The 18,615-nt window shown below is 34.3% G+C and overlaps 2 protein-coding genes across 9 annotated transcripts in view; both read right to left on the bottom strand.

Moving 5' to 3' along the window:
* adgrf6 (adhesion G protein-coupled receptor F6) overlaps positions 1-2,299 on the bottom strand; it is a 43,305-nt gene extending 41,006 nt beyond the window's left edge. For 4 of the 5 annotated variants that reach the window (XM_056765237.1, XM_056765240.1, XM_056765238.1 and 1 more), the window contains exons 1-6: positions 2,247-2,298; positions 1,683-1,770; positions 898-1,001; positions 621-669; positions 305-448; positions 3-167 (exon numbers count right to left, since the gene is read on the bottom strand). In XM_056765237.1, the coding sequence (XP_056621215.1) occupies positions 3-167; positions 305-448; positions 621-669; positions 898-1,001; positions 1,683-1,695 (475 nt within the window). In that variant the 5' untranslated portion in view covers positions 1,696-1,770; positions 2,247-2,298. Of the gene's footprint in view, positions 1-2; positions 168-304; positions 449-620; positions 670-897; positions 1,002-1,682; positions 1,771-2,246 lie in introns of all 5 variants that reach the window. The other variant, XM_056765239.1, reaches the window with a different exon arrangement.
* A 5,290-nt stretch (positions 2,300-7,589) lies between these two features.
* LOC130434543 (adhesion G-protein coupled receptor F1-like) lies at positions 7,590-17,338 on the bottom strand. 4 transcript variants are annotated; one of them, XM_056764756.1, is made up of 17 exons: positions 17,249-17,338; positions 16,828-16,917; positions 16,676-16,714; positions 16,364-16,591; positions 16,160-16,260; positions 15,133-15,197; positions 14,890-15,035; positions 12,863-13,066; positions 12,433-12,651; positions 12,010-12,153; positions 11,742-11,929; positions 11,501-11,671; positions 9,725-11,089; positions 8,901-8,942; positions 8,661-8,720; positions 8,521-8,566; positions 7,590-8,361 (listed from the first exon to the last, which is right to left on the bottom strand). In XM_056764756.1, the coding sequence occupies exons 1-17, from the start codon at positions 17,259-17,261 to the stop codon at positions 8,300-8,302; spliced, it is 3,183 nt and encodes a 1,060-aa protein (XP_056620734.1). In that variant the 5' UTR covers positions 17,262-17,338; the 3' UTR covers positions 7,590-8,299. The 4 variants fall into 4 exon arrangements, with proteins under 4 accessions (XP_056620734.1, XP_056620733.1, XP_056620731.1 ...); XM_056764755.1 differs by having other exon boundaries at positions 16,364-16,588; positions 16,828-16,941; XM_056764753.1 differs by having other exon boundaries at positions 16,828-16,941.
* Between the last annotated feature and the right edge of the window lie 1,277 nt (positions 17,339-18,615).

Below are 18,615 nucleotides of genomic sequence, written 5' to 3' on the forward strand. Positions count from 1 at the left end.
ACCATTCTGTAACAAACACATCTCTCCATCTGCCGGGATGCCATTGATACATCCACATGGGGCCAAGCGGATGTCATCACAGGACTCATATGCCTTGCAGTTGTCGTATGACCATGCATAACCATCTTCACATTTGCACTGGTATTCGGTCGCATTTGGTTGGCACACTTATGGAAACATAACATAACTGGTCATACTGTAAGTAACACAACCTCTGTTCATCAACTGTTCATCAACTGTTCATCAACATCAACTTGTGGGAAGAACAGCAGTAAGAAAGAGATTGCATGTTAAGCAGGCCCACCTGTTGTTACGTTCACCTCTGTAATTTCTGTACCATTGTCCAGTTGAAGAGGAAATATGATGGAGGCCAAAGATGATTTTATTAGCTCAATAACTACAGCCTGGGATACATTCACTTCCACAATCACAATATACTCCATTAGCTCTATACATATAGAAAAAACAAAACACAATTTTAATATTCATGCAGACAGGAAAAGTATTCACAGGATTAAAATATAAAACTCACAAATCATAGTCATTAACCTAACCAAAACACATTTGTATTTAAAACATCATACTAAAACACTGTTTAGAATTTAAAAAATGAATCAGACCTGCATCCCGTTTTTTTCTATGATGCAGTGGCTCATCTGGGTAGTTAAACTGGAGTCAAAATAAATAAAATTCATTTAAATAATGAAATAAAATATTAATGAGTTTAACTATTTGGACAGGGATAAAATTTCATAATTTTAGCTCTGTATGATTCGAAATAAAGCATACAAGAATAACTGGTTTTGTTCATTTCTAGATTGGAGGTCTAGAACAAAAAAACACATATTTGTATGTATTTATATTCATGCCATGTAAATAAACCATCCCGCAGCATACCTGCAATGCTATGCCTGCGTCTGAGAAATCAAGTGTTTCCACAGCACATACGTCCGCAAGCAGGACAGCCATTGTAAATCCTAAAACATACTTTAACATTGCTCCTGTAACAGATAAATAAAGAAAGTGATGGCACATCCTACATGTTAAAGATATTTGAATAAAATGGTTTGAATAAACCACATGGCTGCGTTTATCTTAATGCAATTGTCTTGAACACCCTGACCCAGAGGTGCTCAATCCATCTTTCCCAACACTAGTAAAAACACTTAAACCAGTTAAAGAAGGTTTTTGGGTAAACTTAAAATTACTAACACTGATAACTCTGAATGGTTTTTCAAAATCTCTCCTTGAAATATTTTCAAAGTCATTCAAAGGTCATTTTAAATAAAGACTTATATTTCACATTGTCCGCCTCACATAAATCCCAAATGCATATTTAGAGTGCACTAAATATGAAATCTGAAGAGCTGTATTATTCAATCTGTATTACTGTCCACTTTTGTCCACAACATAGTGGTAGTCTCCTTTTTTACTGTTACTGATACTGTTTATAACACTAAATAGACTTTAATATGAAACAAAATATATATTTCCTTGAAATACAATGTCTTAGAGTCTCCACAGCGTGTTAAATTACACCTTGTCGATGGAAAAAAATTCTCATTACAGTCAGAAATATCAGAAACCCTGTACAAAGTCAGATGGTTTTATAGAAACTGACTACAAAGGTTTGTTACACAATTTGTTGAACTAAACCAAATATTATTTGACATTTATTTTACCTTTATTGGCCATGCTTCTTAAGTACGCAACTCAAAACTTGAATCCTTCAGCATAATACACAATGTACTGTATAAACCTTGTTTACGTCTGTAAAAAAAATATTCTGTATTATTCACATTATATAATTACAAATTATTACAAAGCTAAGAATGACTTGTGAAAAAAATCAGCAATCAGTTTATGATATCAACAATCATTTAACATACACTCAATTTAGAAATTGTGACAATAAAAAATGTGAGATATATAGTCAACATTTTAGAATAAAGACATTTTGACAAACTAAGTTACTAAAAGCGACAACAAATCAAGCTACAGCCAATAATTAAAAACAGAAGTTTATGCAGTTCTACTGTCAAATAAGCAAACAAGACATGATGGTTGAACAAGACATCAAACTTATACGGTTAAATATGCAAGAGACTGGAGACAAAATGAACACCCAATTACTTCATGTAAAGCTGCTTTGAAAAAATGAAGTTGAAAACTTTTGAATTGAAACTTAAATTAAACAACAAAACACTTCTCTGGACCAGTTCATGTATTAATTCAGGCGCTCTTACCTTGCTTTGCAGCAGCCTTTAAGTGAAACCATTACTTTGCGGACTAGATTGTTTGTTTCCTTGTTCGGTGATCCACCCACAAATCTTCCTGGAATTAACATGTCATTGTGTATGTCCCGACAACAATGTGACTATGTGCGGGTCACCTGCTAAACTAGTTTGATGCGTTCTATAGTTTCCTTGTTCGCTCGTTTGAACAGAAAGAATGTTGCAGACACAGATAGACTGTAGACTTGTGGGCTACGCCATCGTCAAAAATCACACTGCGCATCACCTAAACATGCACGGCATGTCAGAAAATATAGATGCATAGATATATACTGTAAATATGCCACACTTTGAAAGGCTCTTTTAAAACCCTTTTAAAACCACAGTCAATAAAAAATCTGAGTATTTGCATAAATGGCTAATCACATATGGATTTTAATATCTTGTGAAATACGCATACTTGTATCCTAATATTGTGAATAATTCAGCAGCTAATAAGGAGATAATAATTCAGTAGTTGTATAAGGCACAATGGTTACAAACTCTCTCTGCCCCTAAATTTTGAGTGTGAAAAAAAGAAAATGACGTCATGACGTTTTATTTTTTGTGATAATACAGTTATTGTAGATTTCTTTGGCCACCATCATGCAGTGAACATCTGTGTAACACTTTACAATAAGATTCTATTAGTTAACATGGTAAATGTGTTAGAGAACATTGGCTGGTCAATATAGTTGTTCAGCATAATAATCCTTGACAGTGTTATCAACACAGTTATTCATGTTAGTTCATGGTGACCTATGTAACTAATGTTAGCAGCGGCAACCTTTAATTTTAATAATATTTTAGTAATGAAATGAATTAAAATGAATAAATGCTGTAGAAGAATTGTTCATTGATAGTTCATGTTAGCTAATGCATGAACAACTTTTTAACAAATAGCCCCTTTTTGTAAAGTGTTACCAAAATCGGACATGTGACAGCCCTAAATCATTATCATTTAGAGAAATAACCCAGGTAGCCACAAACATCAACGCCTGCTTGGATAATACAGTGGATAGTAAGCCACAGTGCAAGCAATTACAAAACAAATACAAAATGCAACATAACTATGCCAGTAAGAAGGGTCAGATTTCTGATTGTCGCCTCTTTTCAACTCAGTGTTTCCAAAAACAGACCGCTTTTGTCTGTAATTCCTCTCTGTCACAGAACGTGCCATGCCAAAATGTTATCAGATATATAAGAATACGAAGGTGAGCTTAACTTTGGGGAGGGGTGGAGCACACAAATGCACCTCCCGCGCTTCACAAGGGTCACAGTGACGTGAAGACAATGACTGTAAGTGCAAAACAAATTTTTTAAAGCGTTCAATTAATATACATAATTAGAGTTGATATTTACTTATTGTTGTACTGTGCTTAAAGTTTTCATTCAAATTTATCAGGGAAAAATAGCTGTCAGATGTCAAATGGAAGTGAGGACAACATCTGTATTGAACGTGAAAAAGTTCCATGTTAAAAAGTTGCTATGCTAGACTGAAAGACAGATCTTCATAACACTACAATGGAAACCTGATCTTGTTAACCTGTTTAGTGTCCCTCCCCCTGTGAACTTGAGGAATGCTGTTTTGTTCTGCATTTTAATAGCTGTGTCCCTGCATGAAAAAAGCTTAAATCAACATTAGGAGAGCTAAACTGCTTTTAAAATTTTAACACATATATTTTTCTTATAGTTAATTTATAGAGAAATCCACCAAAATCACGGAAGTATATCCTGCTAATTATGCCGTATGAAAGTAACAGATTTCATGATCTTTGTAGATTATCTGAAAATAAAGCGTCGTACAAGATAACATTCTTTGTTTTTAAAAGTTTTGGGTAAGTAAAATGGTCTTTACAAGACAATTCTGTTAGTTTTTGGCAGTTAAGGTGACTCAAAACAGCAAGCTTTGTAGACAGTGGACTACGTGCTGTCTGATCTACAGGTGGCGCATAAGGAGCTATACTTTCATCAATATTGGGCGTACTACTGGCCTTATTAAATTTGTAAATACGAACGTTTTTACCAATCCGTGTCATTGCTCTTATATACATTAAGTAATTAATTAAGAGTGATGAAAAAATGACATATAATGGGTGGATTTAACCCAAAGTAGAATGAGGCGCATGAGAAAGAGCATTATATTAAGGGGACTGCTGCTCGGATCCCAGGTGAAAATTGCATATAAATGCTGTAATCTTTCAGAGCATACAAAATATTACTTGAGACACGGACAAAATTTAACACGCGCGGCTTTCCTCTTGAATTTTTTCCTCCACATGCATCACCTCTTCCTATCCTGCCCTCTGAAGCCCCATGTTTAGGAACTGCATATCACATCAGAACCAGAAATATATATTCAACACCATGAATATTACAAAAGTCCACTTCCCAGCGGTGATGTGCAATGCCGGGACAACACTCAAAATATGCATTCTATCCGTTCTACTTTACTATCTGAGAGGCGAACTCTTGAACCTAAGAAACCCGTATTTATGATAAGCTAATTCTGAGCTGCGACACTCGAATAGACGTCATTCGTAAGAATGGAATACGGAAGTAACTCGTGTCATGCAGGGCTCTAGTTCTAAACATTGTGTTGAAGCCCAAACACATTCGCAGGTTAATTGATACAATACTTCTCTGTAAAGCTGCTTATTGTTTTAATTTAATTATTGTTTTTCTAAATAAAATTGCCTTTTCTGTGTCTGTGTGTGTGGTTGAATTATTTTCTATAAAGACTGCTCCTTATATAAAATGTTATCCGTCTCCCTGTATACATTTCAAAATAAAATCTTTTACTGGCTAAAATTCTTTGTCTTGTTCATTTTCAGTGTCTTTTGTGGTTAGTTGATACATTTCTTGTGGTTTTCTATGTGAATTGTCACTACAAATTTCATCCTACACTGTAAAACTTTGCTGTAGATTTTGCAGCAGGTTTGCCAGTAACTTACTGTAGATTTAATTACTACTTTTTAATACATTAAATGTTACAGTTAACCCATCAGACTATACCAACCATGAGCAAATCAATGTTACGTCATTTTCCTACCTGTTTATTTTACATTGATGTCTTATAGTGTATTTTAATTGTTAAATCATTCTCCATATGAATTAAATATTTCTTGTACAATTTGATAGGGTATTGTGCTGTAAATTAATCCTACATGTTTATTTTATGCTAGTAGGATAATCTGAAGTGTATACGGTGTGAAATTATTTTATGTGCTCATTTTTAAAATGGTGGGACTTTCTGACAGGGCATTTTGCATTGTAAAATCATCCTACCGGTTTATTTTGCCAATGGTTTAAATTATATAAAATTTTGCCCTGCGGTAGGAAAATCTCACAGGGTCGGACAATTCGACAGAACACCGGCTCTATGCCAAAGAAGGAAGACACGTATAGCGTCGAAAAATAAGGAATTTGACTAACTTAATAAACTGAACACGTTGAACCACTTTCACTAATCACATCACCAACCAAACTCCTGCAAAACAAAAACCAAACAGAACAAAACAAACTAAAGACAAGGAATATCCAGAATTCATAACATTCTTAACATAATTTGACATTGGTACGTACTGATGATCATAGAAGCATACACTCTAAAAAAGATATCCGATACCTATATAGCACTTAAAGTGGTTCTTGGCTGTTAGTGCCATATAGAATCATATATTTTGTGCTTCAGTGCAGAGTTACTATGATATAAGTCTGATTTCGTTTTATTAATTTTAAATTAGTTTTGTGTTAATTTTAGTTAAAGTATTAGCAATTTATGTTTATGCTTATGCCATTATATATTTTATTTTTAATGTTGCAATACAAGATGCATTTTTATTTCAGTTTTATTTTGGTTTATTATTATAGTTTTACTGCTTCAAACTTACTCCAGTTCATTTTTTGAGAATATTTCAAATTCTCGTTGAGTTAAGTTTTTCCAATTATTTCTAGATCAATATTCGATTTGATTTCAATTAACAGGAACGTGTTAATTGAACAAAGAAACAGATGAATGGATGCATACTGTTAATGTATTGCACATTATGCACCCTTCTTAGTCAAACTAAACAAACAAGACTGATTAATACTGTCTCTCTAATACTCATAAGACAAAATGTAATCATATAGTAAATATATTTGTTGGCAATTAGTGAGATCGGTTCGAAAACAGCTGCTTCCACTGTCTCTCCTGTTTAGATCCGTTCAAACAGACTGACAGTTTGGAACTATTGAGAGCTCCATGAACCACCAGGCGGCGAGATCAAAGTATATCGCAACTCTGTTTTTCATCGGCCCGGCAGAATAATGGATAGTTCCATTGTAATTTACCCAGGGTCAACGATCAAATGTTTACCCCCAAATAGTGAAACCGTACAGTTTTTTTGTTGTTGCTATGCCATAAGACAATAACAAATGCATAGCTTGAAGATGCTGTGAAGGGTTGCTGAATGAAACCAATGACAAGGCAATGAGGAGGGATGTTACACTGGATGAAAAATTATCAAAAAATTACCCTGGATTATTATTTTTTGACAATATTTAGGATAACAGGCCTGAGCACATGCGAACTAAATATATAACATTGCAGTAGTTCATATTTTAATGCGAAAATCATACATGGTGTAAAAACATAATATTATTTACAGCGATGTGTAACTAAAGTTGCCGAACAGAAATTAAATGAAAAAATATTAATCTTCGTTCAAAGTACAAACAATTTTATGTACTGTGTTCAGTACATGAACACACACACACACACACACACATTTAATGGTAGTATAAATCATTCACCTGTAAAGCTTTTTTACTTCTGGGAAATCATTTGCCACCCTATACACATGATTAAGCAGGACAGCCACTGTAAGCCCTAAAGTATGCTTTAATATTTGTATGTCTTTGGGAAAACCTTTGAATAAACCAGTGAGAACGTTAAGATTCACTTAAAGCCTTAACAATTGAAAATTCATGGCACATCAAGGGATATGTAAAATAAAACAGCAACAAAAATAATACAATTCTATTTATTTACTTTCACAAGCTTTTTTCCACATGATGTATTCCAGTCACATGTGTTTTGTCAGAATATGTGAACCGTGCGACAACTCTGAAGATCCAGTGACTGGGAGATTGAAAGCAATAATTAAATCAAATTCCTTGGCTACATCTGCAAAAAATGAAAAGCATGGATGGGCTATTAAAAAAATAAGCCCTGCTATCACTCTTACAACCTATACCATGCTTTGGAAGTGCATACCATCTATGAATTTATGTTGTGTTTCAGCCAGAATAAAAAAAAACAAGACTTTCCACAACTATCACCTATATTTATTTTGATAATCCAAGCATAATAAAGTAAAACCAGTATGTTTTTAGTCCTTTTAATCAACAGACTTACAAATAAGTTCATTCACAATGAATTTCAAGAAAACAAAACGAAAAAAAAGATTTGATTAATGCAAACTTGCACATAAAGTTAACGGTACTCTATGCATGTTCAGCTTTGAAGTCACATATTCAGAAAACCCAGTTAATATACATAGATTGAGTCAAAAATGTATTTTATTTTAGCTATACATCTGATTGGATTTGTGCAAGTTCATACATGTTGAATATATAACATATATATAAAGTTAAACATTGCGTGACCTTCTTTGTCTCCTTAGCACCATGACACTAAAGCTCACTTAAACTTGAACCAGGTTGTTAGTGACAACTTGTCACTATTGTCTTAACGATTGGAGGCTTCAAATTTCAACTTAAATGTGATTTAAATTTTGGCATAAAACGTCTAGTTTACAAAGCTTTTAATGACATTTTTTGGCTAATTCTACCATAAATTCCAATATTGGAATATATTTGCTATGGTTGAAGACAATATAAATCACACTTGCACAGCATCAATGAATGTTTCCTGCAGCAAGGTGAATTGATGTGATGGTCAAATATGAATTAAACCGGAGACCTTCAGTTTACGAGTGCAGCTTTTTAACCATTAGGCTACAACTGCTACCTGTAATTATTCAACTCAAGCTAGAAGATGAAGCTGTTGAGAGACTTCGGGTTCCAGATGTATTGGCCACACCTGAAAATAGGTGAACGTTACTATCATGTTATCTTCGTAATACATTTACCAACAATGTTTCTTATAACAAGGCATTATAACATAATATTTTTATCCTATAACCTCACATTTATATCCGCATATATTTTTTCACACACAAGCACTTGCAAACAAACTTACTCATCCTTTGTAAGCGACTTGTGGATGATGTCTGTGGATTATTTCGCTACAATACAGAGATGTCAGAGTCAAGATAAAGATCACAGAATGATAGTTTTGAGCAAGATATCATAGAAAGTGTGTTTTATAATTTCACTGACCCTGGTACGACCGGAACCAAAGTTATACAGTATAAGCTTTCCAGGCAGGGACTCTAGGACCTGCAAAAAATACATTAAGAATTTATATATATACTGTATATTGTAGAACATTAAAAAATCATCAATTTCAGCTTTCTATTTTTTTTTTTTTTTTAGAATGAATAGCTTTATACAATGATAGAACAGGTTTTTATACGGCATGTTATGTTGATATATTGCACAAATAAACAGAATAAATACCTTGCTGTCAGAAAGTGTCCCAAACACCAAAACAAATAATCCCTATTAAAAGAAACAACAAAAACAAAACACACAAGAATGTAATAATTTCCAACAAAATGCATGGGATTAAAGTACGAAAAAGCAAAACTCTCACCAGTAGTTATAAAAGATCAAGTCAAAAGTATAAATACAAGTAATTGTTTTATGTTACAATCACTATAGACCATTTTGAAAGACGTATAGTAAATAAAACTTCAGAATCACTTCCTGTTTCAATTTTATTTTCACATACATAATTAAGGGCCGGATTTACTCATTACTTGCGATTGTCAAAAGTCACTTTTGCCTTTAAAAAAAATACTGTCTGTATTTAAAGACATGCTTTTTCTGATATGCACTCTCGCACTAATTTGCTCTGTTTAGTAAATCTGGCCCCATATTTTATTAGTTATTAAGTTATGTGTAAAATAGCCGAAATAAGTCTAAAGCCCTGTGTCCACCGAGGACACATTCATGTTTTTTCAATTGTTTTGAAATGTAACGCCGGGCTTTTAAAAAATGCCATCAGTTGACTTTTTTTTCCCCGCCCAGCCCTGGTGCTATGCATTTTCCCAGAAGAGCAACAGCATTAGACCTAGCCCACAGAGTTGAAAAATGTTCAACTTTGGGCACAACGCTGCGCCTGCAGCGGGCGTTTCCAGCCAGGCTCCTCCGTTTTCAGCCGCGAAAATGCATTAAGGTGGACACAGCCCCTAATATCACAAAATAGTCCTAGATGTGTGGTTGTTAAAGAAATAAATAACAATGCATAAATAAACAAACATAAAACAAAAAAGTGGTACCTGCAGTGAATTAAGTGCGGCAAAAACCACACGAACGCCAAAGTCAGATGACACCATTGTTCCAATCCCAAATCCCCATGTTAGGCAAAAGATAGGAGTTAGAATGGCCACAAATCGGACATTGACAACAAGAACATCCCTTTCATCTGGTTGGGATGTAGCACCAACCCTTCTCCTTAACATCTTGCACAAGACCACACACATAAAGGCGACAATAGTCAGAGCTGGAATCACAAATGCCAGCAGGGCCTTAGATTCAGTCCAGTTCAGCCAGCATGAATTTTCTTTTGAAACATAGTTTTCAGCTCCGGCTGTGGAGGCAACAGTAATAACTGCTATGAGCAAAGGTGCACCATAACCAACTGTCAAGGCAATGATCATCATTTTAGTCCTTGACATTTGAGAAAGGGCCGTGACAATGCGGTGAAGAAGCAAAAGTGCTGAAAAGAGCATCCAGAAGAAAAGAGCCAAATAAAAAAAGTGCATGAAGAAAACCACTGGAGTGCAGCGAGCCACGGAGATCATCAGCCCTTGTGTTATGTCTTGATCTGCAATCGCAGCTCCAATGATGAAACAGATATCAGCAATTAGGAGAGACACAGCAATGTTGACTATGGAGACATGTCTCATGTAAGACGTCCCATTTCTTGTCATCAATGTCCATGCACACATCTCAAGAAAAAGACAAAAAACCAAGCAGGCTATAGAGATACCTACTCCAATGTATGTTATATAGGCTCTTTGTTTACCAGGGATTTCAGGTGCATCTGGTGACATCAGGATTGAAAAAGAAGTTGTGTGAGTGCATTCACATGTAACCTTGTCCGCTTCATTTCCTGAGATCTTGACCTTACATCCAGTTGAATCCCATCGATCGAGATCAAAGTTCCAAAAAACACACTGGGGATTTCCCAACGACACATTTGTCTTGTCAAAAGTAAGCAAAATGTTGTTAATGGTATTATTAACCTTTGCCTTAACCACAACCACGTCTCCATTAATGCGGTTTTCTGATGTTTTGTTGTCATTAATAGTAGTAGTGCGAGTAGGCAGAACATAGTCAAGCTTTGTGAAAACAATAATGGTTATTGTAAGGTCCGATTTAACAACATTTGGTATCTCAATCTGAGTAGTTGAGTTTGGTAGTAGAGACGTTCCGATGAATGAGTTTTTAATTGTTGTTCTATTCAACTGAACGGACCCTTCATTGAACATAAAATTGTCATTTGAGAGACGATCACTTATTTTCTCAATAGCTTGTAAAAGTTCAGTGCTTCTGTTTTCTGTTTTCTGACCATTCTTTAATTCTGCCCAAGTGTTTTTAGATTCATCTGCTACAATTAAATTCACTGTTTTAAGAAAATCCTGAAATAAAAGAAAAATCATGATTAATACAAAAAACTAAAGAAACAAACAAACAAATGAAATGCTATGTAATACAAATATTACTTCAAGGGTCTTCAAGGGAGACTGTTTTATGAGAAAATCAATTATTTACATTTACATTTAGTCATTTGGCAGACGCTTTTATCCAAAGCGACTTACAGTGCACTTATTACAGGGACAATCCCCCTGGAGCAACATGGAGTAAAGTGTCTTGCTCAATGACACACTGGTGGTGGCTGCTAGGATCGAACCAGCAATCTTTGATTTACCAGTTCAGTGGTTTAACCCACTTGACCAATTATGTATACGGAAGGTACCAGATATTGTAAACAAGCATAGTTAAATAATACACAGTGTGATATATTTGCATCAAAAACTGAATATACATACCTTTATCACAGGTTCATTAATGTTAAAAGTTTGTGAGATATCAGCAATTTTGAAGAGTATCTCAACTATTGTTCGGACAGTTGAAGCAGATTTTGTGATCTCAACATTATTCTGATCTGCAGCTTTACTGAGGGTTGACATAAAACCTGGAATCTCTTCTTCAGGCAAGAACTGCATTATACAAAAGAAGAAAGGTTAGTGCTTTTCCCCTTATTTTCTCATAAATACATGATCAAATTACCTTAGCTCTCCTCTCAAGGTCTTTGATAGATTCAACTACACATTCACTCTGTGTAGGTTTCCAAGAAAATGAAGAATTTGCCTGTTGACATTGATAAGTTATGTGGCCTTCCAGGCCTTTTACACAGGGACCTGTTACAAATTCACCTAATTTTCCAACTCCAAGGGATTGTTTTTTACAGTCAAAATCTAGAATTTTAAAACAATTGATAAAGGTTAACGTAAAAAGACCTAAGCCAAAAATGTTACTTTTCATTTTTAAGGCTTACCTCTGACTGTCTGAACATGGATTATTTTCTTGTAATACTCAAACATTTCTAATTCTTTCATGTTCTTTAGACGACATATTGCAATTTCATTAGATTCACAACTTGTGCTCAAGATTTTATGCTGTAATGTGATACAGCCAGACTCTGAAAACACATATAAGGTAAATACATCATGAATAACATCTACAGAAAAATGGGGCAATGTACCATATTGACCATGGTTAACTTTCTTCTATTTACTCATACAATAATAATTGATAATACATACAATAATTATATATTGATGTATTACTGACTTACTGACCTCATTTTTAAAATGTTTACTTTTTACAATTTGTACTTTCACAAATTTTTGCATGTTAACTAACAACTGTATTCCATAACTTTTTAGAATGTGTGTAATGTCTATTTTTTATGCCCAACCTGGTTTTATCAATTCACTCCCAAAAGGAATCCGATCCCACTCAATTGGGTAGTGTTCATCACAGCATCTTAATGTGACAGTCTGATCTTGATCTGTACATGGCAACCTTATTTCAGTTTTATCCACTATGATATTGGGACGTTGTTCAATAACAATTTTTTGCCACTGAACATAAGGTATTTGTATCGTGCTTCTTTGTATGATACACGAGTATATACCTGTAAAAAGAATATATAGATATACAAATACAGATAATACATTAGTTATTCCACAAGTCAATTATTTTCTGAAATGTTACGCAATAATGATCATTAAAATATCACAAATGTATCATAAATTTATCAAAAAATTTTAGTTACTTCTTTCAGCAGAATATAAATTCGATTTGTCATGAAAAACTGACGGACAGAAATAAATCGGGTCACTCACCACCGTCACTCTCACTAACATCTTTCACCATGAGAGTGCTCTTGCTACCATCACTTGTAATGGTGTATTTTGCTCTGTTTTTTTCCGGATCTTTTTTATTCACCAACCATTTAATTCTTCCAAGAACAGATTTTGGATAAGAACACCTCAATTTCATACTTTGCTGAGGATAATATATATCTTTGGTGGTCAATATTGTTTCGTCTGAAAGTACAAGCAATACAGCACATTTCACCTTTCTTACACATGCGATTCTCATGTTCATAAAGCGGAGCTATCATGTTATGTCATGCATTCTGACTTCTTTACAGTGTTAAACGAACTGGCTTCTCATGCTCAATATTGTAAAGTTTTTAAAAAACGATTTGGACGTATGACGTTGTACTTCTTTACTCCAAATTGTTCAAGAAAAGTTATTTTTGTAATTCTGGATCCCAGTACAGTCAAAGGGATCCTATTCCTTTTATGGATTAAAAGAATGGCAAGCCGAAGACAAAAGAGCCTGCCCACGAGCCAACCGTAGAGGGAGATCTGCCCTGCATCCAAAATCCCCTATTTCCATACTACATAGTAGGCGAAAATGAGTCATGAATAGTATGTCTGAAACCTCAGTATTCACAAAACAGTAGTCGAGAAATACCCGGATGATCTACTGCATACGCCAACATTTGTGAGTGTGCATCGGATGGACATTTCTCTATCCCATGATGCCGTGGGAGCTGAGCAACGGCCAAATTACAAAGCTAGTGTCCGGTTTTTGAATGTAAGTAGAGATCAATTAATTGTTAATGAATAAATTATGTTTTTACCGACGCCTAGATACAGGTTGATATTAATACTTCAAACTTCCACGAAATATTCTATAGGTAGGTAGGCCTACTTCATTTAAATCAGTATGTACCGTCATAGTATGCGATTTTGGACGCATCACCGTTTACCATCAAGGTTATTGCGCTGCCTCAAGATAGGCTGAAGATTGCCATAGTGAAGTTTAGATGTGTCTGTTTGTTCACAGGATTTAAGTGATGGATGTGTTATAAACGGTGGATATAACGCTGGTTTGGAGATCGTTTAAAACAGATAGATGGCGCGGTCCCGGCACTAAAAGATGCCGGACATGAACTGGAAAGGGTAAGTGAAACAGAAGCAGCGTCAGAAATCTCATAATGAGACACTACATACTGATTTTACCTAAGTACCTAACGTTACCTATCGGCCGTTAAAACAGTACGCTATATAATTATGAGTGGGTGTGGTATGAATACATTTCGGACATACTGAGTCCGCCCTGTTTTATGGTCATGTGACCTGTATGCTGTTTGACCTATGACGTATTAACAACAACCTACATGTGAGCGTTGATAAAAACAATTTAGTCAGAAGAAATGAATGTATTGCTATTAAAGTTAGAAAAGGACCTCCGCCTAAAGTTTTCCACTATGTTTATTTGATTTTTCTTTTGGACATTGACCGTTGCTCAGCTCCCGTGGAACCATAGGATAGAACTCACAAATCTCGACGGAAGAAGTAGACGATCCGGGTATTTCTTGCTTATTGTTTTTTGCATACTGAGGTTTCGGACATACGTTTCTGGACTCATTCTAATTTTCGTCTAATACAGTTTTTAGTATGGAAGTAGGAGATTTTGGACGCAGCCTAAGTGACAAATGGGATGATATGAGGATGTTTTGCTTGCTCGCTGTAGTTCCATCCAACTCTCCCCACTAGTCCCACCTCTAGCAGCTCATGTTTTTAATCATACAGCTGTATCTTTCTCTTATAAATTTGATCAAACTAAATACTCTTCGAAAATACGACGTATGCAATACTACTGTTTATGCACTAATGGTTAATATGAGATTGGCAGAAAATGCCTGTGATAAGCAATCTTTAACAACATGAAATTCACACCTTCTTTGTGAAACAACGAAAATAACAATATAAACACCAGGAAAATGTAAACAATCAAACAAAGAGATAAATATATAACAGAATTATGAAGATAGTGATGTTTTAAGATTCCATACTTCTCTCCGAAAAACCGTCTGGATCTACAGGGATTCCCACTTTTGAGAGAATCTTAGAAACCTGTGTGTTTGCTGATGATAAATCAACACTGATGCTGCTGTTGTTGACTGTTTTGATCGTGTAGTCTGCTATAATGCTACCAGACCTATAAAGCGAAACAAAAAACACAATGTAGAGAAGAAACACAAGGGTTCATGATGACAATGATACCTTTTGAGTGTATTAGTCCTTGACTTTCATACCTGAAGCCAGTTACGTTTACTGAACCTTTAATATAAGTAGAAAGATCCTTGTAACTTGTGTCAATCTGTAAAAAGTTAATTGAAGATAGTTGAGTGTATAAGGTGCAACTCATAATACTTTAATAGAGTATGCAGTTAAAGTGAAATATAGAATGTGTACATAAAGAGTACATTTATATTTTTTCAATGCATATAATCTGTTATTTTCAAAATCACTTTGACGCATGTTTTTTATCAAAACATACAGCTGCGGAAAAAAATAAGAAACCATAAAAGAAATCTGTTTTACTATTTACAAGTGTCTATAAGTGAAATAATCATTTTTGTTTCTTTCTGTAGAAATACTATGAATATTTCTTCCAAATGTCAGTGAACGTATTTCTATTTGGATTTATTTACAGTTAACAGAAAATATGCTCTGCATTTTTTCAGATCTCAAATACTTCGAAGTAAAAAGGGACTTTCACTTTAAAGAAATACAAATATTTGTATCGGTATTTAGGAAAAGTTCAAAATGACTTTTATCACAGTTTTATCACTTGTCATGCTGTCAGTCTTTCACATTGCTGTTGCATGACTTAATGTCACTCATGATTTTGTCAAAGTCTGCTTTATTGTCAATTCTGCCACATGTCCAGCACACATAGAGTACACAGTATTGAAATTGCGTTACTCTCACACACTTGGTGCATTCAGATAACACTAACATTTACAGTGATGTAAAAATGCAGATTAAAATAAATAAAATACAACCATACAAATAAAGACATGTAAAAAATATAGATTAAGTAGCTCAAGGCACATGGCAGATACTGCAGAGTGCAAACCAGGAAATAAGAAAACAGTTTAGTTTCTAGTGCAAAAGAGATTATCAGTCTGAATAAAGACTGAGGGGCGATTCACATTTTTTGTTTAAAACCGCAAGGAAAACGAAAGCCGCAACGCTTTCTCAAAAAAAAAAAAACCAAGAAAAAACCAAACCAGCAAACCAACAATATGTTTATTAAATGAAATATGTGATACTCACTGCTGATTCAATGTTTTCGACATAAAATTTATACTTCGTTCCAGTTTCGTTAGTAAGACTGGTGTCAAATATTTGATCTATTCTCATTGACATTTGAAGAACTGTGAATGAATAAAGAAATAAACTCAAAATCTTCAATACTAAGACTAACATCATCACACTGCACTTTATAAAAGTGTATGTAAGTTTTTTTAAAGCACATACCTGTTGGTGGTGTAGCAGTATTATTTGTTGTTGTTTGTGTTGTTGTTTGTGTTGTTGTTGGTGTCCTTGTTGTTGGTGTTGTTGTTGTTTTGGTTGCTCTTGTTGTTGTTGTTGTTGTTGTTGTTGTTGTTGTTGTTGTTTTGGTTGTTGGTCTTGTTGTTGTTGTTGTTGTTGTTGTTGTTTTGGTTGTTGGTCTTCTTGTTGTTGTTGTTGTTGGTGGTGCTGCTGCTGCATATTGCTCAAAAAATGTAATACAAAACTGGAATGATATTCAAAAGAAACGTCAAAAGAAGTGTTTCAACAACAACATACCTTCAGTTGTAGCCATTGGTGTAGTAAATCCTGGTGACACTGCAAATAAAGGTAAATAAATCAATTTTATGAATCATTAAAATAACAATAAAATGTTGCACTAGAACACTGTGTGTATTTGTAGAGAGAGAGAATTTAACAACAAATCAGACCTGCTCTTTTCTCAATGTGATGTGTCTGTTCGTCTGGGAATTGAAGGTTTTCCACAACACATACTCCCAGCAGGACAGCCATTATAAATCCTAAAATGTACTTTATTATTTGTCCTGTTTGTGTTAAAAATTAACATTTGTTTGTAAAATTGTTTGTAAAAATTTTTGTTTGTTTTTATATGTTTTTTATATCTTGTCACATGCCATAATGCAGATGTGCTCTTTTTTTTAGCAACACTAGAAACACCTAAAGGAGTATACATACACAAGGTCTAATTTACAAAATCCAGATGATTTGTCACTACATTGGAGTTGAACATTCTAAAACCATTTCTTAAAAAAATATTATTTTAAATTAACCACATGCCTATAATAGAAGCCTGCAGAATGAGTTACAAAAGTTATTCGTCATGCATTTTACCTTTAGTGGCCATGTTTCTCTGGTATGGAACGTGGACTTTCAATGGAAATTCTTCAGCACAAGATACTTTTAAACGTGTTTTTTACCTTGAAAAAAGTAAAAAGTCTGTTGCAATATGTCAGAGAACAACTGCTTTGTTATATGCACATATGCATTTACTTCAAACAGAAGTTTTAAAAATTATAAATGAACAATTATAACAAAGCTAAATGTGATTTCCTGTTGATTTTTGTTACCTAAAAATGTCAAATTGCTTTTAATTGGCCAAATGGTAGCCAAAAGAAACCCAAATCAAACATTTTGGCCGCCGATTGTGGCCTTTCAACAACATGAAAGAAAATCATGTCTGTCATTTTTTACATTGCTGCGTACGTCATTTATCTTCACACAATGCCTAAAAAAGCAGTTCTTTCCGTGTTGATTTGAAAGGTTGTGCTGGTAAACCATAATCCGAAACAATTCATGAAACAATGTGTGTAGTGGACATGCCCATAGAGATGATTTTGTTTTGACAGCGGGAGGCATATGAACCGAATTAAAGATCCCTTCGAACTTCATTAAAAAGAAAGTATAACATAAGCAAACCTTGCTGACCAAGAAACAGAGACAAATGTAAAACTATTACCATATAAAATATTATTATATAATATATAATATCATTCAAAACGTCATCATATTGCATAGACTTTTTTGCCTTGTTTTCGTTTTTACATGAGTTGGTACTCAGTGTAATAATATTGCATTAACCTTTTTGTTTGTGCTATCACTGTGTAAACATCCATAATTATAAAACAAAAGAGTTTATGCACGCACTCGCTAGCTGTTTATGCCATCTTTGAGCAAACAGTACACTCCTGAGCTCTGAAATACTGACAATCAACAAACTTAAAAAAAAGGAAGCGTGAATATTACATACTACTAATAAGAGTGACAGCTACAATAAATAGTAAAATAAAAATAATAAAATGTTAATTTTAGAACATGCTGTGATCCTTTGCAACAATATGAAAGGATGCACATCAAACTTAAGTAAATGTGCTAAAACTGAATGTAAGCACACACAATTGGCATTAATGTTAAAATTTTCTTTTTTATAGTACATACACAGTACAATAAAAATAGTACAAAACACTAATTTCCTTTCCCTGTTCATAGTGAAAACGGTTTACGGTGTATAGGATACTATACCGTTTAATATTTGTTCAGTATCTAAGGATTGTGTTTTGGTATTCTTACCTTGCCTTTGTAGCAGCCCTGAAGTGAAACCAATATTTGCTAGCGCCTCAGGTTTTTGTTTCCTTGTTCAGTGATCCACCCACAAAAAGACGATTAAAATGTCACCTAGTTTGTTTCTTGTGGTTACATGT

This window comes from Triplophysa dalaica, chromosome 13 (genome assembly GCF_015846415.1).
Source record: "Triplophysa dalaica isolate WHDGS20190420 chromosome 13, ASM1584641v1, whole genome shotgun sequence".
Classification (NCBI taxonomy): domain Eukaryota; kingdom Metazoa; phylum Chordata; class Actinopteri; order Cypriniformes; family Nemacheilidae; genus Triplophysa; species Triplophysa dalaica.